General features: G+C 36.1%; 1 protein-coding gene across 3 annotated transcripts in view; it reads left to right on the forward strand.

Moving 5' to 3' along the window:
• LOC140755592 (solute carrier organic anion transporter family member 74D) overlaps nucleotides 1-25,852 on the forward strand; it is a 77,399-nt gene that overhangs the window by 45,375 nt on the left and 6,172 nt on the right. For all 3 annotated transcript variants that reach the window (XM_073090887.1, XM_073090895.1, XM_073090878.1), the window contains exons 3-9: nucleotides 14,862-15,002; nucleotides 18,997-19,128; nucleotides 19,728-19,892; nucleotides 20,642-20,767; nucleotides 21,515-21,651; nucleotides 22,767-22,897; nucleotides 25,294-25,490. In XM_073090887.1, the coding sequence (XP_072946988.1) occupies nucleotides 14,862-15,002; nucleotides 18,997-19,128; nucleotides 19,728-19,892; nucleotides 20,642-20,767; nucleotides 21,515-21,651; nucleotides 22,767-22,897; nucleotides 25,294-25,490 (1,029 nt within the window). The remainder of the gene's footprint in view (nucleotides 1-14,861; nucleotides 15,003-18,996; nucleotides 19,129-19,727; nucleotides 19,893-20,641; nucleotides 20,768-21,514; nucleotides 21,652-22,766; nucleotides 22,898-25,293; nucleotides 25,491-25,852) is intronic.

Consider the following 25,852-nt stretch of genomic DNA (forward strand, 5'->3'; position numbering starts at 1 on the left):
TACTAGTAAAAACCTATAGTACCTATAGCACTATATGCGTATAAACCTGTTTTATATGTTATTCTGTTAATTTCTGTTTACTCGATTTACGGACCATTACATTAAATTGCAATTATTATAGGTATGTAAACTATACAGAAGCTATGAGAGACGAAATCTCTAGACGTCGGCGATAAACGTTACGTTAATGCCTTTCCTACTTGCACGGGCTAAGTTTAGTTTGAGTTTTATTTGGATTTTATTATACGGCGACTGCGCCATTACCGTGTTTTATATATTACTCTCTTTACGATGGCGTTACTTTTACATTGTATTTTAATCTATACTAATATTAAAAGAGGTAAAGTTTGTAACTTTGTTTGTTTGTTTGTAAGGGCTAATCGTCGGAAATACTGAACCGATCATGAAAATTCTTATTCAGTCAAAAAGCTACACTATTTTTTATTATGATTGAACTTTATGTTCAGAGATAATAATGGCATGTGTGTGATGCTTTACCCGGCGTGCTCTGCCTATACGGTTCGGTACAGACAGAACATAATGATCATCAAAAATGTTGTTCTCTATTAGTCCTCACAACATAATTGAATCTCAAAAAAATAATTAACACTCAACGAAGTGGGCACTGGTCGGCTAGTGCGTAATATTTTGTGATCCGAGAGCGTGATTTTTATGACCGTTTTATCTGCATCTAACCCGCGCACTGCAACGACCACCTTACATGGGGCGACCTTTAAATTCCCAGGATTATTCTTCCGTAATATTCATAATTCATATTAATGGTGGTTCGCGTTACAAAAACATGAACCGTCGAGGTGTAAAGGAATCTCTTTATCTTTGTAACACGCCGTGCCACGGCATATAAGATAATAGTGCTGTAATTGTTGGTTCCGAAAAAAATAATAATTGGATTGTCGACGCCGCAAGGCCGAATAACATTACGTTACGCCGATGTTTTCCGCGAAATGATTGTCTAAATTATAAAATTGTGAAGCTGTTCGTACATTCAGGATCTTTTTAATATATCTATCCTTTGGCAGATCAAAGATAGTGACAATGATTAGACTGATTTTGATGTGATTGTCATTAAATGTCATAAATTTTCCGGGGATAGGATTTGCTTTTCCGATTAGGATTTCCGGGGACAGTGTTTAGGATGCGACATTTAAAGCAAATTATTTATTCAAAAGCGTAAGCTAAGTTTGATATTTGTAGAACAATATATTACTTAGAACATGATGTACATATAAATTTTCTTTTCCACGAAATACATTGTAGTTGAGAAAACTCATACGCATAAATCCGGACAGCGTCTCGGACGGAGTGCTAGTTTCTTGTTAAATATGAGCCGGTTATTATTAATGTTTCATAATTTTTTGGTCCATTATATAGGCACGATAAACATCTTTTATTAATAACTCACCGCACTTTGCGCAGATGGTGTGCCGGTAATGCATGATTTCCTTTTATATACGGCAATGTATCGTGGCGTGAGCTTTTTTCGTTTCAAGCTTTTAAGCGTAACGTTATAAATTGCTTGATTATGCTCCCGTATTGATAAATATTTGTACTTATATGTATGATGCTAAAAACAGTTAAACTTGCTTTATCGTCGGCGAGAAACGTTAAGTTTACGTTAATATGAAATTCATATTATGCAGTAGGTATGATTTAGCCGACGATATCTGCTTTAGAGTTATTTAACTTATTAAAAAATCTCCATATTAAAAAAACGAACAATCATCATCCGCGGTTCTCTTCGAGGAAATTCTGTGTATGGTTTCCGAATTAGTCAGTCAATTTAAGATCCGGTAGGAAAAACTACGCACGAAAAAATTTATGTGTGTGATGCAGCGCTCAAATCTATGAAATTCAATATTATCGCGCACTGACAAATATATTTACCACGATTCCTATTATAAGAGGCATATTGTGACATAAGCATTTTAAAATACAATTTCCGCAGAGAAACTTCCATTGCATTTATTTGTGTAAAAAAAACAAATATGTTTAATGTAAAGATAAGAAAGATTAATAATTCAGGTCTTCGCTTTAAGTCTTCATTTCAAATAAATATTCTTTGTTCTATCAAAAAATAAAAATCTCTTAAGTTTCTTTAGCATAAGATGTTAAGATTTCAATTTCAAGTTGTAGCCAATAGGGCAATAAATCTAGTAAGCTGTGAAGGGGCCTTTTGAATGAGCCGCATAAATTGTGCGTATGTTATTGCGAGTCCGATGCTCGCTGCAATGTCTGCCCGCTCGAAATTCCCATTGTTTCTGCTTGCGCTCGAAACGAGTTTGGTCAAGCCGGACGGGAAAATTGTCTAGTTGTACATACGTATCTTACTAGGTGTAGACAATAATTGTTTTAATCGATTTAATTTTGACATTTTATATACGTGATTTCACCTGATTTTAATTCCCTGCCCGCTCGAAATTCCCATTGTATCATTTTGAGCTCGGAAAAAGATTTGTTTAGCCGGACAGGAAAATATAATATATGTCTGACTCCCCTTTACTTTAATATATGTATCTGACGAAATGTAATCAGCAATTGCGTTTGATTTTAATCGTTTGATTTTTTTTATTAATAAAGCAGACTTTGCAGAGTTTTAAGGTAGCTTTCCTTTGAATGTTCTTGAAAATGTATAATTTGAATTCCAATGTATAATGTGTCAATACTATGGCATATCTACTGCTTCCAAGAATCATTTTCGATTATTACTATCCTTTAAAGTGTTCGCGATTCAAATTTAAAAATATCAGTTACTATTTTTCTTCCTCACTAATAAATTATCGAGGAATCGTTTCGGTAAATAATCCGATTCATTATTAGGTATGGTTAAAAGTAAACATTATTTTCATTATAACGCCAAGGTTTAGTCAAATGCGTAGGTTACGAGTATGTACACCTGTACACCTGTGTCTGCATAGTACGCAAAGTGTGGGTGCCTAGTACCTACACGAAATGTCATTGACATGCCGAAATAAAGTTCAGTTTGAAAGGACGCCTAGTTTGTAACAACTAGCTCTGCCCACTACTTTTCCCGTGTTATCTGCGATATGCGTTTCCGGAATTTATTAAATAGCTAAAAATACCAAATAGGAAATAAGGTTTATCACAATTATAAATAACTGTCACTATATTATATAGAGTGTGATTTTTTTATGGCTTCCGTTTGTCCGGTCTGTTTTATCATAGTACTTTCTATAATATTAGGTGTAAATTTTTTTAGGTGTTATAATTGTGGACACTGCAAAACTGGGTTTTAAAAGTGTTGCAATGGAATGATAAGACATAATTATTATGCTACGTCCCCGATCTTGCCAAACTTCAACAAGCTGTCATAAATTCATACGTGTGGATAGTGTTTTTATATTGTGTAGGTTTGCAAGCGCTTATAGTTTTTGATTTCCCAAATTAAGCCAAAAGTTTCTTTGAGGCTTTGAGCTTGCGGCAAATGCCAAGCGTGCAATAAGTACGTAATTTATCATATTAAGCCAAGCAGTATTATTCCATCTACAAATCATGCAACAATTAGTTTTTAAGTATCTTGTCTTAATCGGTTTCAAAGAAAACATGCATAACACTATGGGTTCGCAATAAACAGAATTAATCATAACTACAACAAAAAATATACGTAGTTGCTTGTATGTTTGATGAGCAGAAAAAGAACTAGTTTTTTGTAGTATGTGTCATGTTTTGTCTGATATATAATAATTCTGTACCTACCAAATCGTCGTACAATTTGTAGAGTTCTCCTTAAGTCTCGGTCATGCTTCCTGTAAAACTGACTCCCTATTTATTACAATCTCATGAGCTTCTGGTAGAGTCAGCGATTCAGCTGTGGTTTATGCAACTAGTTAGCATCTCAAAAGTTGCTTTGTGACTATTTGGAGGTTCAAGCTTGTGTCTGTACAAATACACATAGGCGGTCCGCTGTTTACAATTTTTCGAATAAACAAGTACCGCTCGTCGCTCGCTCAAACAACAAATTGGTCACTCGAGCGGCTAACCAAACAGGAACTTGAACTGTTTTGTAGCTTTAGCGACAATATAATGGTCTACGCCTTCATTTTTCATTTTATATATAGTAGCTAGTTGGTGGTCAGTGTATATTAAACTTAAGAAAGGATTTTTTTGTAAACTGTTTGTGGTTCGATTGTGTCGTCGCTCCATTTACTTCTTTATGTGTCATCTTCCTTACGTGTCAAGTTAATCTGCTTTATAAATCTACAATGTAAGGCTTTTGTATTTACTAGTCTTTTCTACACATCCGTCAAAGACCGCCCGAATAGTTGCGCCCGAAAGTTCTTTGATATTTTACTACGAATCATGAAAATTTACATTACAATCCGGTAAAATAAATTTTCAGTCATATTTTCTTTTTTATGATGCTAAGATGTCAAAATACTACAGTGACACTCATCTGAGGCAAGCTCCTTTCATTTCCACTTTAGAAAAAATATTAAACGAGAAACACCGATCATTTATCACGTATAGATGAAGATTGTATTTTCCCGACCACGTGTTTTGCACGCCTGTTTTGTTTATGTCGGTGTTCAGAACGTGACATTGATAAGATACTTTATCTGGTTGAAGGTGAAATTTATTTTTATTTATATTTAAAAAAAAAAATCAATATTTAATACTAGCACGTAAAGGTGAACTTGTTGATGAAATTTTGAATAAATGTTGATGGATGCCTAGCAGACAAGTTTTAGACGGCGATTTTCGTTTTGGCGATTGCATCGATGCTGCTACACTTATTGTCGATTTACTGCGTTCGGTTACGGTATCTAAAATAGATGTTTTAGCGACGACATTAGTTAATGATGCGTATTTCATGTTCATTCGCTGCACCAATCGTCAAAAAGTTGCTGTAACGGACGCTCAGTCGAGTGCGGATTGTACCATTTGATTGCGATAAATTTCTGAAAAAACAGTCGATCTTTGCTTGTGTGTTACAATCGTCAATCGACGAAGCTTAAAGCCCCAAAGCATCCTGGGACTCATGATGGTCAATTCCTTCAGCTGGTTAGTTGGTTTAGTTGAGTAGCTAACTTTTATATTTAATATCTTTATTATCTTTGAAGGTGGTAGAACCCTTTGTGGTTCGACTCCGGCGGCACCACCGCCACACCTATTTCTACCTAATAACTGCAGTGTTAGGCGCTGCTGTGTTCCGGTTTGAAGGGTGTGGTAAGGGAGAAAGACTTTTCCGAGGCATTCCAGCTTAGTCCTCAGGGGTAGCGACGCATCTGTGGCCGACCTCAGGTAGGAATATCTAATCCTATCTGGGGTTTGTTACAGATGTCCATGGGCGGCAGTAGCCACTTACCATCAGGTGGACTGCATGCTCGTCTGCTACTCTTATATTATAAAAAAAAAAAAAATCTTCCATTTCTTAGCCATTTCGATTAAAGGTCATGTAAGTAATATGTTAGGGGCTGTGAGGTTGGTGCCCTAGTTGCCGCTCGTGATAAGTGCAGTAAATGACACCGCAGGAAGTAAGGGCTACGTTTCGACCTTCGATACAGTGGGAGTAGAAGTTTATTTTCTTCCAATAAGACATAACTTACCAAGTTTTATTAATACAAATAATTTATACTAATATACTGTACATGAGTAGTAATTTTTACTTAATAATAGGCGCTGCTTATAATTAATTTTTATGTTAAATTAAACAAATTACCTACTTTTAATTCCTACGATAAAAACGTCTTGGTTAGATAACATGAATATTGGAATCTTAATTGAATGTTTTGTTCAGCTTAAGGAAACAAAAATAGAATAAGAGGCGTTGCGAGTTTTGGTGAGGACCCAAAAAAAGCAAATGTGCGTTCGGCAAGATTCGAGCTTCCAATTAAATATACGAATAATTAAAATCGAAATATTTATTTGTGATTTCTGAATGAAATTAATGATATTCTTTTATTTAAATATTAGAATCTAGAGTGATAGGAGTTATTTTTAAGATGGTAGAGCCACTATGTTCGATCGGGCAGATACCAAAGTTACGCCTATTTCCAACATGAAGCAGTTCTTTTTCGACGGAAATGTGTACGTATATATGAATGTGTTGGCGAGCATTTCTGTCCTCAAAAGTGACAACGCATTTATAAACCGTTACAGGTAGAGCCTATTTAAAAATTGAGTTGGTAACAGATGCCCTCGGGTGGCAGAGACCATTTAACATCAGATAGACTGCATGCTCTTTTACTGGTTAAAAATATTTAGCATTTTTAAAGCAATTTAAAAACGGTAGGAATCTAACTGCTTGCCTAACAATATTTCACTACTTAGTTATGGACGTAAATATTTCACTGCGGTTGTCTTCCACTAAACCATTGTTATTTAACACGATTTATTAAAGCAGAATATATACTAACGTTTTAGTACAACTCATCATCATCATCATCATCAACCCATTACTGTCCCACTGCTGGGCACGGGTCTCCTCTCAGAATGAGAAGGATTAGACCATAGTCCACCGCGCTGGCCAAGTGCGTATTGGTAGACTTCACATACCTTTAAGATTTTTTTTTTTATAAATCTCTCAGGTATGCAGGTTTCCTCACGATGTTTTCCTTCACCGTTTAAGCAAGTGATAATTAATTTCTAATACGCACATAAATTTGAAAATCAGAGGTGCGTGCCTGGGATTTGAACCTCGGACCCCTCGATCGAGAGGCCGTGTTCCTTAACCACTAGGCTATCACTGCTCGTACAACTGCTAGTACAACTCATTTTATTATATTTGCAATAAATTATGCACGGAGATGTCACGCAGATATCGTGTAACGTATAATTGATGCGGGCAAGTCACGCGGCGTCCCTTATACGACGAAAACTGACCGAGACGCTCTAAATCGCTAATTTATATCGCAATTAAAACCAATTTGTGGTAATGATTGTTGACCCAATTTGGGATTTTAATAGGGTTGTCGCGGGGAAGATTTTTTTGCGGATCTAAAAATTTAAAAGGTGCTTTTTAAATGTGAAATTTTAAAGGTAGAGTCAGTTGCGTTCACCGCTACACTAATTTGTAGCGTGAAATATTTCTGCGTTTCTGTGGAAGGGTGAGGTTGCCGGTAAACAATCAAGCGACATTTGTGTTGTCAAGAGGTTTCGATAGAACGTATTCCATGTCGTCATAGGTTTATAGGCGGCAGTGACCACTTGCCATCAGGTGTAATGCGAGGTCACTTGTTGCTCCAATCACATAAAAATATAAATAAAGTGCAATTTAATTTTTACACCAATTGAAAATATTTACATTATAAAAATATAAATGTCATCAATCAATGTCACATTTAAAATGACATACTAATCATTAGAATACTTCGTTGTTCGTTGTAACAAGTTGTTTTTTGTTTCAGCACAATCATTCTTATGCAACCTATTCTACATCACCGAGTAAATGATCATATTTTCTTAATTTATTAATTGGCGTTATTATTCTTTCACATTATAATGTTAATTGTCTCAACCCTATTTATTGGCGGTGCTCGTCAGTTATTTACGCACTGTGTTATCATAATCTTAAGATTAGGGTTGCCCTCTTTTGCGTAATAATTGTAGCGGGCGTGATTTTGATTTATTTCGTGAGATAAAACCGTTTTAACCGCTATTACGCGTTTTATTAGTTGTTAAGATAAATTTTGTACAGTTCGATTGCTTTTCAAAATTACAAATTGTAATAATGAAGTGAGGGATACTTTTTAATTAAGCTTTATCTATCAGTTGCTTAATCAAAGTAAATCCAATATAGATATTATTTGTCTGTCATCTGATAAAAAAAATCATTATGATTTTGATTACTTTATTTCTCTTATCACTGATTCGGTTTCGTTTTTTCTATTAATGATGCTATTTTAAAGGCAAAGGGAATTCCCCACTAATAATGTTCAAGAAAGTTTGAATGTCGGATAATGCCATATGCAAATTTGAGTTTCTAACTCGGTCGTTTCATTCAGTTTTTATGGGTGATTCTTAATATTTGAGTGCATAATAGCTGAATTATAATGATGTGGTTTTGTGGCTAAATTTGCAGTCGTATTTATATTTCCAGGTATTACATGATTCAAACTCAGTGGATTATATTTGTACATGCTTCTGCCTACTATTTCATTAAAGTCCGTTAGTAGTAATCTATTAATACAATTTTTTTTGGCAACAAAAGTTGGAGTTTTGATAGACAAACTTTGATTTACGATGATTATTAATAATAGTGGGAGTTAATGAAGAAATACTTTCTAATGATAAATGGTAATCCAAATAGTGGTGGGAACAGAAAAAATAGCTATTGTCCTAATAAAAAAATCCCATCGTAAGTGAGTAAAAAACACAGATGACCCAGCAAAAATGGTTTAATGCCGATATGATCTAAGAGGTTACGCAAGGGAATTGCCGTATAAATTGAAGCCATTTAAATTTGATGCGCGTGCGGCGTCTAGCTGACGAAATGTGTCAGATGCATCGTGTGCATGTTAGTTGCGTTTCGCGTTTGCTATTTCAGCGGTGGTCAGTATTTGTGTCAGTGGGGCGGGATGTCTCGTCATGTTGGTTTCGTCTCGTTGTCGCTTGTTTCGTGTCTAAATTGGTTCACTTACGCATACGTTCTCATGCGTTCGTTATTCGGCGGATTCCTTACGGCCGTTTCGGTTTGCGTTTCATAAAATTTACTCTGTGTCGATTGTAGGTTTACGGCGCTATTGACACGGAAAAGAATGTTCTTTGGAATTCATCGTACTAACCTGTTTACTTATCTATTAATTGTTTTATGTCGTTAATGTTATCTTTTTTACGTTTGTTTGATTTATGGACATTTTTTGGCGTCTCGTTACAAGATTCTGATCTACTCATGATTCAAGATGGCCCGCCGACCTCCGTATACTATGTGAGTGCCAAGAACTTCATATCGTCTTCGATAATTTTTGCAGAATTATCTTCTATCATAAGTAAGTCTTAGATATCTCTATCTTAGATTCTAATAGATAATAATCATCAAATTGTCTGGAAAATCTTTCCATTGTGATAGTAATTTCCAGAAAACGTCACACTAACATAGTGGCCTCATATGGACATCCTTTCTGATAACATAATTGCAGCCACAGATATAATTTATGACGCTGTTGTTCAGAAATAAATAAAAGTTCGTAACTCAAATAGCGTAGCACATTACTGTTGTAAAGTAGCAAGATTTAAGACAATGTTCGTTAAGACCACTCGTCATCAATAATGCGCCCGAGCGAGACAGGATGTAACTAGTTGCACGCCACGTTGCCACTCGAGACCTTAGCGTAACAGCAGGTTGCAGGTTATTGAACCTGTTCTTGTTTAAATTGCAGCCGCACCTGTTTGTGTTTGATAAGCAATTCAAATCAAACAAGATACTACTGAGCTTGATAGCGAAGTCAAACCTTAATTCGAGCAGTTGCACATAGGTCGTCAGTTGTGATGAAAATTCTTTCCAGGGTCGCAAAATGCTTTGCAACTATTTTTACTGCTTCTATATAATTTGCATGTTTACTTCTTTTGTGTATTTTTTATGCTTGTTTCCTTCATTCTAAACCAGTTTCGGTTGCGGTTGCCAAAAAATAATTTTCCTCCACGTGAATCAGCTCGGTTTGCTGGAAATTCATCTTGCGAAATGCGGTCGGCGAAATTTTTGGGTAGTCTTATTGGCTGTATAAACAACGGGGGAAAAATTGCTTTGCCTTAATTTAAAAAGAGTTTCGAAGTTGTATATGTAATTATAGATACTCAGTTTCATGTAGCGTGAGCAATCAGCGTTCTTCAATGATTACACTCCACGCTGCAATGTAGTGCACTTATGCATTTTTTTGCGTGCCGAGCTATCACATTACCCTGTAATCAGTCGTTGCGGTGGTTGGCATAGGTCAGTTTCCTAACATCATCGACCTGTGAGATTAGATTACGAGTAACAGATTAGATATGAGTTGCAGTGAAACCGATTCATTCGGAATGTTCGGTGTATCGTTTACTAGTTCAGCGACTTTTACTTTTAGAGCTGTGCTTGGCGACAACAACTCTGCTATAACTTGAACTGTGTCCCAAATCTCTTTGAGACTTTTCCTCATTCTGAATCTCGCAAGTAATCAACCAAAAAGAAAAGGGCAGTGTTGCTTTGCCGACAATTATTTCTTTACTATTTGTTGTAAAATATTATTTATCGTTTTTACGTGTGTTGCTATGCTGTTTTGTGATAGTCAAACACCTTCGAAAGCGGAAGTTGGTTGTCCAACTTCGTATATATATTGACGTTCACTTTTATTTAAGCTATATATTTGTCATCTGCTTTGTTTTTACGAATTGGTTATGGCGTCGCTTAATGTTTTGCTTTAGTTTAAAAACTACAGCAACATTTGCAAATATTATTTAAACAGGTGGGTTCGTCGCGACGTCAGACGCATCGGATGGATATTAGTCACACTTCCAAAACCTATTTCTCTATATGAGTGCAATGACCAGACATGTCACTGTACATATGTTGGTATCATATACTCACTTTGTCGGTTTGTATTTTGATGGTTAATACAACTAATAAAACAGAGTTCCTTGTAGAGTGTCTGATGATGTTTAAGGTCATTTGAGTTTCATCTAAGACCGGCAATAAATAGTTTGGCATACGTGGATTTTGGTAATCCATAAAAGGGATAGAAATATTTTTAATGGGAAACACTCTTGAATTTGATAAAATATAATACTACTACTAAGAAAATGGATTGGAACACCGTTTTACAGTCAGAGTTGTAACAAATAAATCTGTAACAATACATACAATTGGGTACTTGACAGTTATAACAATAAAATATGAAATATGTTGGGTATGATAGCTTGTAAGTAAACATAAATTATGCAGTATTTCGTTTATTTTTTAATACGTTCTAAGTATTTTAAATTTTAAAAAGAAATTTTCGATTTTTTATCTGTGGATTTTAAATCCCAAAACGGCGACAGTGCTGCCTCAAATGTCATGTGACGTCACTACATCGAAACCAAACAAGACAAATAATAATTAAATCGTTTGCTGTTAGAGTTGGTTGAATTTATGTTGTGAACCGAAATGAAGCCATACTATATTAAAGCTGATAGCGTGAACCTGCTTAAAGAATCTCCATATATGCAGTGCAATAAATCAAAATGGATACAAAAACTTCCGTGAGATAACCTATGGAAATATCAAATAAACAACGTAAGTAAAACATTCTTTATATTTACATTTAATCATATCGGACAATTAAAACATTTCTTAACTGACTTCAGACAGAAGAAAGGTTGTCTTCAAGTGATTATTAAGATTTTTTTAAATATACTTATATTCTTATGTGAACTGTTTTAAGGTTATTAATTGGTTATATTTATATTTACAGATCATCCCGACAATCGTATAGTGACGACGTTATAGAGTATGTGCAGTTTAAGAGGAAGGCAAGTTGTGTTTCATGAAAAGTAAAAGTTGTCCTGAACACAAGGTACATCAATGTGAGGAGCCAAAAGTTTCGAAAGTGGGCACCAGTCTGAAATACATAAAGTAAAGTACACGGGAAATAGTACTTCTTTACTTGCGTAACCTACCCAACAAGATGAAGGAAGAAAAATGACCATACAGTTCCTATTATTGCATTGCAATTTAATTCTGAAAATGTCAGTGATAAAAATATATATCCATTTGTTACGGAAAATAATTTTAGTAATGAAGAAAAGCAGACACGCAAGCAGCACAAAAATTTAGCTTAGGTGATCTGTAATTCTGTAGTAATTATTGTAACTGTAACATATGATAAATATATACAAAAGTTCTACTGTGTGTACTCACTAATAGAACCATATAAACCAAATAAACAAAGAAATCGGTTAATAAAATACTAATATTAGCAAATCATGTATTTTTAATTATACAGTCATGTAACTTAATCAGTGCACATGCACCATCAATAATAACACAGTCATGAAATATTTTAATTGTGTCCTATTAATTACAGAATGGGCCCTTAAAATAGAATTCTCATAGACGTCTTATAATTCTATTCTTATCATAGACATCTATATAATATATGAATACTTCCACTTGCTGTTTTGTTTTGATTACGTCCCGTTCCAATGATTTGGAATTGACGAATCACTCTAGAGTTACTAAATTTATTCCTTTTTTTCAGTAATACTTCTCTTACATAGATAGTATAAAATGTCATTGCTTGCAAACAGAGGATTTAAACATATAAGAATCTGCAAGTTCTTTAACGTTTATGAGATTTGGGTTTAGGAACTTGTATAAGCAAATTTGTTAGGATATTTAGCGATCGTACTTGAACACATCGTCACTGCACACGCCTTGTAATTTGACATTCTTGCAATTGTACTAATAAAAGTTAAATAATTCCCAAGATTTCCCCTGAAGTATGTGTAGCGTCGAAGTTTATTTCTATATTTTCAATGTGTTGACGTCACGCTACGAAATGACACTTGACCGCCTGTTTTGGCGTAACGTTCCGTTTACCGTAATAAAAATATGTTTTTTATTAATAAATAGCCCTTTTTTCGAAAAAATGATCAATGAAAGGCATATATAATACGTATATGAATTCATTAAAACAGTTTCCCAAAAAGTGTCAAGTAGCCAATTGTTTCTACTACGAAAATTATTCTGCCATTGAATACCAAATTATGTTACTAATTTCAATATTTACAATCGAAAATTTGATCTAGCAACAAGTTTCTAGTAATCTGACGCTCGTAATCTATCCGTGGATTACTTTAATTGCATTGTAAATGTCATGCCGAATGTATTTCATTCCAATATCTTGTTATTTTAATATAGATTATCATTGGCAGAAATCTGGTGAGCTTTAAGGTTTAATGTCTTATTAAAAAATAATAAAAATCAGCTTTCAACGGTAATGTGAGACTATGCATTTTTATCATCTTTACAGGTACATACTATCAATAAATGAGAATTGTTTGGTAGTAAAAATTAGCATTTTTTCCTTTATCTCTAAACTAATTGTGTTCATTTTAGCAGTACGTCTTCGCGGTATGAACGTCTTTCCTTTTCTGCTATAAAATGTTATTGACACTGATTACGACTTGGATGATTTTGTTTACAATAGCGGACGCAGCAAGGTTATCATCTCTGTCGCTACATTCTGTCTTCATACCTGTTTGTTTGTTTTCATCGTTTAATCAACATTTTAATCACATTGATAATCATGATTTATTAGTTGTATTTAAGTGTTTTGCGGGAATAGACGTATTTTAGTTATATCATTTGTAAATGTAAATATTAATAATCCCAGATGGAGATAATTGTACACAACCACTCGTCATTCTTGTTTATTAGGAAACTTATTGTTATCACTAAGTTTAGGTCCTAAACTCTTCTGAGTCCCAGAGAAGACCCCAGCAATGGGACAGTAATGACTGATGATGATGTAATTGTCACTTAAAATCAATATGTTGTAACGAAGATGCAGTACTTGAATGTTTTAATGATGCGTCCGAACCGGTAGACGCGACGGTACACAGAGCCAAAGTGCAAAATTAACTTGAAACGAGTATTACGCAAACAAAAATGGGTCTTAATTATATCTAAAATGAGTTTGCAATACCACGTTCGTCTCGTTCCAATGTTACATTTGCGTGAGTTGCCGTGTGTGTTACGAATACTTACGAGATAATAAAAACTTGAAGCGAGCAGCGGCTGCGTCTCGTTTTTGAAAAACGATCCTGACGAGGCCATTATTTATTACAAAAGTGCACGCTGATAGTAGGAAGGTATATTTAATATTCCTTTCGATGTGAAGCACGCGAGCCAAAAGCGCTCGGCGTGTTTTTTGGCAACCGTTGCGGTCGATTTCTGCGAACGATTACATTTGGGGCCTAAGTACCTGATTGTCTTTCGGTCAGTCACCCTTCGCTGGTCCTTAGTTATTTTTATTATGATAGATTTCAGTTTTATATCGAAAAAGTGGAACAGCTGAATGTCAATGACCTTTGCATCGTTACTCATAATCAATATTCCTCGTTCTTAAGGTAAATTCCTGTGCTAAAGGCTTTTGTGCTTTTGTTATTTTCTGCACGAAGCTGTTTCTAGGGGTAGTGCAGTAAGTCGCGACCGTCTCACGATAATTTATCGTTGTCGGGTGAACGACCCTCAATTAGTTCTCCCCGAGCCCTCCTAGCCCTATTGAGATCAACTAGTGGTGTCCGTTGCGTTTCAGTGACCAGCTTCATTTGCATAATTACCATCTTCGCTGGCTTCATTATGCCCATTAATATTTACTACATCAATGATTCTTGATTTCACGTTTCCTTGTAATATTTTAATAAAATTACTGATGCCTCGCATTCTTTGTTTGTTTGTGCCGTAATAACCACCACGAAAACAGGTCGTATTCTTATGAATGTCAGTTTCTTAGAAGGCTAAATTACATGAACCTAAATTAGTGTTGTAAGATGCCTCAGATTATTTGACAGAAGCTGTCTTCATAAACATTAAACGTTTGTGTCTTTGTATGTTTTGTTTGATAGCTTACTTATCTGTGGAAGGGTCAAATGTTACATAGAGAGCAGCTAGAATGCCCTTTTCAATATAATGATATCAGACAACAATTAATTTATTCCGAGAAATATTATTATTTAGTATATACAACAGACAATGTAGATGTTTTCCTTATTCTATCTATACAACTTTTGAGCATGTTTAGATACCTAATAGCAGAAGAAATGACATATGAAATATTGGTACATTATTAATTGACGTGTGCTTGACATGTGGCAATAAGGACTATATAGTTCTTCCTTGTATAATATTTTTGTTTCATTTGTTTCAGCTATCACTATTGGAATCAGGGTTATTGGACCTGCGTTAGGTTTTTTGCTTGGAGCCCTCTGCACCAGACTGTACGTTGATCCCCGTACAAATCCTGGCTATGACTCGAGCGATCCGAGATGGGTTGGCGCCTGGTGGCTGGGTAAGTAGAACAAATAATGATAAAATATAATTTGAAGAAGATAGATGTATATGTACATGAATGTAATTGAAGAATTATAGATGTAAGTTAAGTAATATTTAAAGAAAATCATTCAGAAGAATTTATGTTAACTTTATAATGCTCGAACTCTCTTTCGATGAGAATAGAAAAAATTACGTTAATTCGTTTTTGTATGAAAACTGTTATCTAGGATGCACTTGATTAAATAAAAAGGCAAAACGCTGATGCAGTTACAATGTTGTTTAAGACTAAAATTATTTTATTACTCTGTTACATGTAGCAAGCTTATCTTTTTCCATTAAATTAAATGTATATAGTTTCGAGTAAAAGTTCACTACGTAAAGCAGCTTCAGAATATAATAAGCAACTTTGTCGTCCATTGTGTTTTAGTTTAGTCGCAAAACATTTAGAATCGGCGTCCTGGAATTTTGCAATACACATCGCGGAACTGTCACTTACCGTTACAAAACCATTGGTTCAGATTTGCGCACAAAATCCACGAAGAAAGCACGCACGTGACCCAAGTACCAATCGAATGCGTGCGTATGACCACGAAGTAAAATTTGCAAGTGACTAATAACAATAAAATCTCTAATGCTTACAGGGCATGGTTCGGAATCCATTGGTGTTTGTTTAGAACATTGCGTATTGCGGTAGAAAACTTGTCAGGCGTGCTTCGACTAGCAATAAACTGAATTCGCGAATGCTCGTCGAACGGTTTCCGCGTATTTCCTTATTGTGCGAATGCCACAAGCTTATGAATGGATCTCTGAATTTTAATAAGTTTTTAATAGTCCCTTTATTCGAATCGGGTCTACTATTTCTGATGTACATATACGACAGTTTTATCTCGTATTTTGAAGTGGCTACTAATAATATTGAATTCACATTCAGTGTCGACTAGTTCATTTACTGAAGATTATACTGCTATAATTTGTATTTTGTTGTGAATTTTATCGCTTACCTTTACATTATCCTAAGGGTTAAGGAATTTATACTCAAGATCATCGAAATTGTTATCTTTAGTTACGAGTACATCTTAATACATATTTTACTTGTTAACGTTAGCGTGTCACACGATACTTCTTGTCGTTTCGCAGCTGATTGTTTAAGATCAATTGATGGAAAATGATATGGTTAATACGAAATTGAATACCGCACTGTGAAATACTGCGTTTAAACAAGTTCTCCATTAATTAATTATGTGCGGTATATTATGTCGTTGAGACGAATTTATTATTAGGGTCCTGTTTTTATTTTCAGGTGATCTTCGAATTAAAAATAATAATAATCTGTTTTGGGCTTTGATAGCTGTATCGAATGGTATGTTTGAAAGCCGCGAAAAGTATAGGTTGGTCAGGCTGTTGCGTTGTCAAGGCAACGCTATGCAATTTTCACTCGGCTTTCGCTTTTCTCGGTGTCTCGGCGCTCCGTCACGCCGCCGGCGCACGCTCCACGTTACATAATGCGTGTTACATCACGCCGCGTCACCACAGCTAAAATAAGCGCTCTATCCACCGACGGTCACGGCCAAGGCTGCGTGCCTTGTTGCCGACAATTATGCCATCGCTGCCCGTAATGAGGATTTAGTGGGTGGACACGCGACCGCCACTTTGCTCACTTTTACTTTTAAACCGGTTCGCGCCGACCTTCGTCTCCTCTTGTCGGTTCTATGTCAAGAGGTTGGGGGCGCGCTTGCTCCTTTCGTAGTTTCCCTATTTGCTTCATTGTGTGTCTTATCTGTTATTGTTTAAGCGCTGGCATCGGGCTACACAAACGGCCGTCTCTTTATTTGGTGCCGGAGCAGCGTTAACAATTTAAATTGTATTGGTACCTATGTACTACGTCTAGCGAACGCCCTTGACTCAGCGTCGACCGGGCGACCTTGTAACCGCGCAAATGTTTCTGTTTGGATCTATCGGACCTAAATGTTTGGCGAATATAACCATTTCCGTACATTTTAAGGTGACTTGGAGTTATTTTTAGCTCTTTGTATTTAGGGAGGAATGTATCATATTTATTTGTAGTTAAGAATGAAAAATGAAATAGGTTATGGGTAAAAGGATCAGCAGCCGCTATTGAATCATTTTTTTTACTTCGAATAAATATGTACATTTATTCGACTCCGGTTCTCTATTTTTTTCTTCGTTTCGTATAAGTGAGATTCTTTGTAACACCAAAGACCTCAACGTGGCTGTTATCTCGCGATAAGATTCCGATGGATAAAAACGTGACACGATATTTAAATCGACTTTATTATTAGATCGTCGATATCACTAGCGCTCTATCTGAATATTCAATGATTTCATTATCAACATGGCACATACGAGTTATAATTGTTATAAAATCGTCGATTTCTTGAAAAATGCTTATTTTTTAACACGATCCAAGTGCAAAATATAATAAAAGTATGGAAATTTTAATATCTACTTTCTAGGTATTAAAATTCATGTTTAGATCTACAGAAAGCTTTAGATTCTAGAGCCTACAAATTTGAATCTCAGTATTGTTTATTACTTTATTCGGCACTATTTTTTGATCTTGAGTTTATTATACCCCGGGATTACTCATCGAAATTACAGTTGCTTCTTGCTCTACCTTAATAATTGGCATAATTAGAATATACCATATCTTAGGCCTTAAGGCGCTTATGGGTTGTATAAACAATGGATGAGTGGTCGTCTATGTATTCTTGCTTTATTTGCTTGTTAGCGATTTTTTTCGCGTGCGATATGGATTTCTTTGCACGTATTTGCAAGAATAATAGTATTTTCGGCAAGGTGTGTCGAATTCATTAGCTTCATTCTAGCAACGATAATGGCAACAAAGATTTGAGTGGTTTAATACACGATGCAAGTTGAACGTCCGTTTTTGATTGCTTGAGACGATTCGCATTATCATGGTTTGCCACTAATACGTTCGGTTCACGTTAGGAACTCTAATGAAAACTAATGTGTATTAACGATGGAATCATGCGTGAGTAATAAACGCGGTATGTGCCTACTGAAAGTAATTGAACAGTTTGTTGTTTTTCAGCTTTTCTTTTAAAAGTTAAATTATAATAATAATTTATTAAAATCTTTACAGATAAAGTTTGTATGTGTTGTGTTGTGTGTTTGTGAATTGTTGTTTGAAGGGTCTATGTTGGAGTTGGATCTGCAATAGCAAGATGTGTTGACGTCCACTTATGTTTAAGATTGAGAGATGAGATTTAAAATATATTTCTACTTGTTTGATCCTTATACACAGGTCAACTTGCATATTCATTACCATTGTAATATATTGTGGACTACACTTCATAATAGCTATAAATGACGCAGAAAGAAATGGACGCATAATTAAAAACGCTCGGGTAATATGACTAATATAAAATCGAATCGGGCAATGTTGATTGTGCATTTTTTAATTTTTTATTATTACAGCCTTCTTTCATGTTTCCTTAATTTAGATGGTATGGCGATTATTTTTACAGTGTAATAATTTTACATTATTAATATAATCATTATTCATAATTAATTATTATAAATTTTATTATCCCTCTTTATGTTGTAACCACAGAAATTAATTATATTATCGATTCCTCTCTTGCGAGCCCCACAGAGCGGATGTGTAGTGGATTTATTACATTTTTATTACATTTCCATGAATCTGTTAAAAGTTTGCCAGCGGCTTTGTAATGCGTTTTATCCTAGTGTGTCTCATAAAATTCAAAAGAGTTCCAACCTTTTGTTAAAAGTGAATAAATAGAGTTTTGTTCCATTTACATGTTTAGGGTAATGAGTTATAAAACATTGTTTATTTACGCCCGTTATTAATATTTAATCTATCCAACGTTTTACCTATCTTAGATCGACATATTGTTATTTTACATTATTTGTTAGGCAAAAGGATTGATTTAGACGATAAGCTCCTATGAAAATTCGTGTTTTATTAATGGTATAGAAGAAGTAATGGATGGTTTATACGATCGCAGGTATGGTGTTCATCGCGGGCTTCATCGTCATCCTGTCGGTGTTCATGTTCTTCTTCCCGCGGCAGATCAAGAAGAACCTTATGCCCGCGCCGCCCAAAAAGAACAAACAGAAGAGCGAGCCTTTCTTTAAAGGTATACTTCGTTAATTGCATTAACGATATTGTTTGAAGTTATTTATATTAATATTATTTTATGTGATTTGATAGAAGCAATGGGCGAATGATCTCTTGCAGTCTGATGTTAAATTCCCTGCATCACATACCGAATATAAATAGCAGCCCAGACCATAAATAGACCTACCTATTGGAATATAGTCACGGATTTTTATCTTAGATGACTAAATTAGAGCGCCTGATTTGTCTACAGATATATGTGTGTCGTCCCTATTTTCTTGTATTTTGTTGTGCTAATTGCACACATGGTTTGAAGGTGGTAGAACCCTTTGTGGTTTAACTCCGGTGGCACCACAGCCACACCTGTTTCTGCCTAATAACAGCAGTGTTAAGCGTTGCTGCGTTTTGGTTTAAAGAGTGTGGTGAGGGAGACATACTTTCCAATGCATTCAGCTTAGTGTAGCAGTGCATCTGTAGCCAACCTTAGGTAGAAATCTACTCTTATCTGGGGTTGATTACAGATGTCCATGGGCAGCAGTAGTCACTTACCTTCAGGTGGACTGCATGCTCGTCTTCTACTCCTATATTATATATAAAAAACACTCGTACCATTCGCAGATTTCTTCGCAACGATAAAACGCCAGTTGACAAACGACATCCTGATGTGGCGCACGGCGAGCTCGGTGCTGCACCTGATGCCGGTGAGCGGGGTCTACAGCTTCTTACCCAAATACCTGGAGAAGCAGTTCCGGCTGCCGACACACGACGCCAACCTTGTCTCGGGTGAGGTACTACGATGAACGCAGTATTGGTAATAAATACAAAACAGCTCGACATAATTTCACTGCTAGATACTGATCTTTCCGTGAAAACATGTTATACGGAGAGTAGTTTATATCGTTGGACAGCTCATCATAATTTCATTGCTAGAAACTGATATCCTCGTGAAAAAGGTAATAGAAGAATAGTTTATTATGCTGGCAAAATGCGAGTTAGTAGGTTTGAAGCAGTTGTCTTTTTTCTTTGAGGTGTTGATAAGTATCGTATTTTGGAATTAGTTAATACAAGTTAATTATAGAAGTCGGGTACAGATATATATTCGTGAGGTGCATAATAGTAATACGCGCACAATCTTAAATACGTGCTGGATGTGAGCTCCGACCTTAAGTTTCTAAATAGTCGCAAATTCTGAAAAAATGTTACGTAGAGACTTCTACTTCTGTTCTATTCTATAGGTACTGGAGAGTTCACATACCTTTGAGATTTTTTTTAATCTCTCAGGTATGCAGGTTGCTCACGATTGTTTCCTTCACCTTTTAGCAAGTTATAATTAATTTCTAATACGCACATAACTTTGAAAAATCAGAGGTGGGAATTGAACCTCGGACCCCTCGATCGTGAGGCCGAGTTTCTTAACCACTAGGCTATCACTTCCTTTGCATTAGGCTATCACTGTCTTTGAGTATAATTTAATTACAAATGTTAAACAGTTGCAGGATTGTTGTGTAATATGAATGTTATCCTGATTTCAGGTCTGGGCGGTATCCTCGTGATGGGATTGGGTATCATCACATCTGGTGTGGTGATATTGCGCGTGGTGCCCACCGCGCGGCAGGTGGCCGCCTGGACCGCCGCCACCGCCGCTATCTATAGCGCTGGTGAGTGAGAGGGAGAGGGAGTGCGGGGTAGAATGAGCGAGAGAGGGAAGAAGCGGGAGAGGTTGAGAGGACAAAGAGAGAGAGGGAAGAGGGGGAGGGGAGAGGAGAGAGAGAGGAAGGGGAGGGGAGAGGGGAGGAGAGGTAGGGTGAGCGCGGAAGGGGAGGGGAGAGGAGAGAGAGTGAGGAAGGGGAGGGGAGAGGGGAGGAGAGGTAGGGTGAGCGCGGAAGGGGAGGGGAGTGGGGGCAAAGGGAGAGCGAACATAAGGCACAAAAGAGATGAAAGAGGAGCGAGATATATTGCAGAAGGGAGGAATGAGGGATAATAGAGAGATGGGAGATAGACAAAGAGAGGTGAAGGGCAAGAAAGGCAGATAGTATTAGAAACGTAGAAAGGTTTTTTAAAGTTTGATTTAGCAAGCAAGCATTCAGTTCCTGATCAGTATCCTGATGATAAACGGTTCCTGCCGCCCATAGAGAACCGTAACTAACTCGATATGTGATAATGATTCTATCTGAAGCCAATCACAAATGCGTTGCCACTTCTTAGGATTGAGATGATCGCCTCATATATAAGTTAGCCAGCTTCCACATCCTTCCACTACAACGGAAGAACTGCTTTCCGAAAGAAATAAGTGTACCGATGGTCAGTCGAATTATATTAGCTCTACAACCTTTAAAATGGGTGAAAGGTGTATCTATGTATCTGGAAAAAATAATATAATAATTATGACCGTTTACAAATTCCAGGCATGGTAGTGTTAATGTTCGTGAGTTGTCCGGAGGAGAACTTCAGGTTGCTGAACACTGAGAGCATAAATAGCAGCTTAAGTTGCAGCTCGGATTGTCAGTGTGATGGCGCACCCTACAGTCCTGTCTGTGGTCAGGTGAGTTATAAGATATATGTATGTTACCTTTTAGAACGTAATACTAATGGGTACGGGTCTCGCTCCATAACTGGGGAAGACCTGGAGCCTAGTTATCCACACTGGTTTAATGCGTATTGGTGGCGGCATACGTTAGTCAATCGGTGCCGGATGTATTCAAAGGTTTAACAACCGTTTTCTTTATAATAACAGTCGTGAGTTCAGTACCAAGGAAAGCCTGCATGAAATTAGCCATAGATGCTGTGTTACTTTTGAGTAGGAGATTCCCATGCGCCTCTGCGTTAGCTTTTTAATTAGAATATAACGATACACGAGGATAAATATAATTGTTACTGTTACTGTTGCTTCTACCATCATTCCAGAAAACTAAGCTAACAAACTGAAATTTAGTTTAAAACTGCGTAGGTGTGTGCGTGGACATGTGTGCGCGTGCCTCAACTCAAGCGCGCTGTATGCATACATGTGTGTATGTTTGCATGAGTAGTATGGCATGATCAAGCCAACTTGACGAATGTCAATCGTGTCGTCACTCGAAAGCGCTGTGCGTACCGCTGGCAAAAAAATAATAACTTGTTGTGAAATATTGATTTATACATAGAAATTGTATTTTTTATTAAATTTTTGTCTTATAATTTATACTTTAACGACTGTTACGAAAACTAATGAGTGCAAAAAAAAAAATGTAAAACGCAAAACTCGCTATATCATTGTTCCCTCTTCGATGGCGAAGTAATACTATTCATAGGAATAGTATTACTTTTCCACATTTTAATGTTGTCTTAGCACACGACACAGTTAAAACCTTACAAATAACGTACTAAATAACTAAGAAACAATAATTATGCACAACTAATAACAATAACAATACAACAAAAAATATAACCCAAAAATTATATGTGAATTGTTAGAATGAGACTTTAGCTGCGAACAGTACTAGGATGTGAGCGGGGCATGGGGCTATACTCGAGGAGGGAGACCGCATTCCACCGGTTCGCCTAGTTTGCTTGGTCGACTAGTACGTTCGTTCGACGAACGTTCGTATGTGCGTGTGTGCGTGCGCACGAGTCTGTGTACGTATGTATGTTTGTCTAAAACCATTATTGTTTTTTTTGCAGGACTCCTTCACATACCTATCGCCGTGCCAGGCGGGCTGCATGGGCAGCCTGCAGCTGGACAACAGCACGTGGCTGTACTACAACTGCACGTGCGTCGACGGCAACGCGCGCGGGGACAAGGCGATCAGCACGTGAGGGGACAATGTTCCGAGTTTTATGTGCAATTGTTTTGTTGATTAATTGTATATTGCGATTAATCAAATAGTATAACGGAAAATAATAATAGTGTTTACAACGAATGGATCGTTACCTGATGAAAGGTGATGAAATCTCACTAATTTTACATAAATATATAAAATTATTCTAGGATCCTATTAATATGATTTGATATTACAAATGTTCGTAGAGGTTATAATATTTGTCGCATAGATTAGTAAAGATACTTCGCCGCCTTGAAATTGAATGAAGCCGCAAATGGCTTATTATAGTAAGTTCTTTTTTTGAATTCTTGACAAGTAAAAACATTTTTAGAGAAAATTTACGAATAAATAACTAATACTGCGTAATTTACATGATAATTAAATAATTTATAATAATAATTTCAAATATTTTAGGGACATTTTAGCACGGAGACGTGGCAAAACTTTTTTACGCAACTATTTCCATTCTCAAAACTGGGTACATTTTCTTGTTAGGAGTAAGTAATCTTTACTAATCTATGATTTGTCGTTAAAATATAAGTACTATTGCTATAAGATAGTATTGAACCACCGCCACACGTATTTCTGCCCAATAACAGCAGTGTTAAACGCTGCTATGTTCTGGTTTGAAGGGTGTGGTGGTGAGAGAGACTTCAGAGGTATGCCAGCTTAGTCTTCAGTAGTAGAAACGCACCTGTGGCCGACCTCCGAAACCTCCTCCTGTGGCCGAATTTAATCATATCTGATGTGGATTACAGACGTCCATGGGCGTCAGGAGCTACTACTGTATTATATTAAAAAAAAAACACAATTTGTCGGCATTACATCAGGTTGATTGTACGTTTGTTGGCTGCTTCTATTATAATAAAAATATACAGGGTGAATTTTTAAAACGGGCCTTCAGGGCCAAATCCGAAACTATAAGGATTAGCGAAAAATGCTGAAAGGAGTTACGAGGCCGATTTTGATAAAAACTAAAACTGTATCATTAGTTTTTTAAAATATCTTTTTCCCTAGCCGGGAATCGAACGAGTTCATTTTAAAAAAAAATACACCCTCTATATTATTCCACCATCTGATAGTGTCGCTTATAAGGATCAAATTCTGGGAAGTAATGTTATGTGACAAATTAAAGGAAAAGGAAAATTTTGAAGAAAATACATATTTTTCCATACATTGCCATACTAATCCTTAAGGATTATACATAACAAATGATTTATGTGTAATTCTTTAGAAACATACGTAAGTCATACCATTGAAGAATTTGTTGGTTAATCAACTAATTATTCGATGTTATAACCGTGACATACGGCTTAGTATGTGTAAGTAATAGTTTGGCAAGTAAATTACCGCCGTTTTTAGGATTTATTTTTTAATAAAAATAGATAAGTGATTAAATAGTAAATTGTTATTGTTTGTTGTTTATAACTACGTTTCAACAGTAAACGTAACAGTTCAAAAGTAACAGTATATCTCTTTGTTTAGTTATCACTCGGATTTGACTCGAAAAAGACATTCTCGCAAATTGTCAATTTTACATCTGTATTAAACGATACTCGGCCCATAGCAAGTTAAATCTATTATAATGGTCCTAAAAGTAACCTTAACTAAGTCGGACATAAAAATATAAATTCTTGAAGAACAAAACGTCCATTTCGAATGATTTGAAACATTGAGCCAAAAAATTGTTAATACGCGAAATGTTTAAATTGATGAATGGCGGGAACTTAACTGCCAAATTAATGTAAAAAAATATGTATTTTCTTAAAATTGAGGCTTTTCCTTTAGTTTGTCATTTATCATTACTTCCCAGATTTTGATCCTTATAAGCAACACTATCAGATAGTGGAATAATATAGAGGGTGTATTTTTTTTCAAAATGAACTCGTTCGATTCCCGGCTAGGGAAAAAGTTATTTTAAAAAAGTAATGATGCAGTTTTAGTTTTTATCAAAATCGGCCTCGTAACTCCTCTCAGCATTTTTCGCTAATCCTTATAGTTTCGGATTTGGCCCTGAAGGCCCGTTTTAAAAATTCACCCTGTATATTATACAGGATGAATTTTTCAAATAGGCCTTTAGGGTCAGATCCGAAACTATAAGGATTAGCGAAAAATGCTGAAAGGACGAGGCGGATGCTGAAGTTACAAGGCAGATTTTGATAAAAATTAAAACTGCATCATTAATTTTTTTAAATATCTTTTTCCCTAGCCGGGAATCGAACGAGTTCATTTGAAAAAAAAAATACACCCTCTATATTATTCCTCTATCTGATAGTGTCATTTATAAGGATCAAATGCTGGGATATACATAAAAAATATAAATTATTGTAATTGTAATAAAAAATAGGAACTATTATTATAATGACAACAAACAAATTTGTGCGTAGTCTGGAGCGCTACGAGTTGTTCAACGCGTCGCTGGGCGTGGTGGGCGGCGCGGGCGGCGTGGCGGTGAGCGGCGAGTGCGGCGGCGCGTGCTCGCAGTTCGTCGCGTTCATCGCGATATTCGCCGCCGTCATGTTCGTGCACGCGAGCGGCGAGGTCGGCGCCGTGCTGCTCATCATACGGTGCACGGATAAACACGGTGATTTGACAAAGTTACCGTAACTATAACCGGGCAGCGGCTGTGCTTCAACAGTTTCAATTTGTAGGTTATATATTTGCACTGTCCCTGTAGTTCCGGGACTAGAATAGGGCTAGGACTAGAATAGGGAATAGGAAAAAAATAGGTTATATATTTGCAAATATTGAGAAAACTTTGATAGCGTGATTCAGACGCGCCATCTCTTGGTGTTTGGAAAATATCCACAGTAACTTTTTATGTACATTTCATGTTTTGGAGTAAATACTTGTTACGCCGCGTGTGGCATTTAATTTTGGTTACAGATCCAGAACCAGTCCCTTTGAAAGGAAGTTATTTTTGTGATTATTTCTGATTTAATGAAA

The sequence above is a fragment of the Epargyreus clarus genome, unplaced genomic scaffold (assembly GCF_041222505.1).
Source record: "Epargyreus clarus isolate Ecla_fem2 unplaced genomic scaffold, WU_Ecla_fem_2.2 ptg000003l, whole genome shotgun sequence".
NCBI lineage: Eukaryota > Metazoa > Arthropoda > Insecta > Lepidoptera > Hesperiidae > Epargyreus > Epargyreus clarus.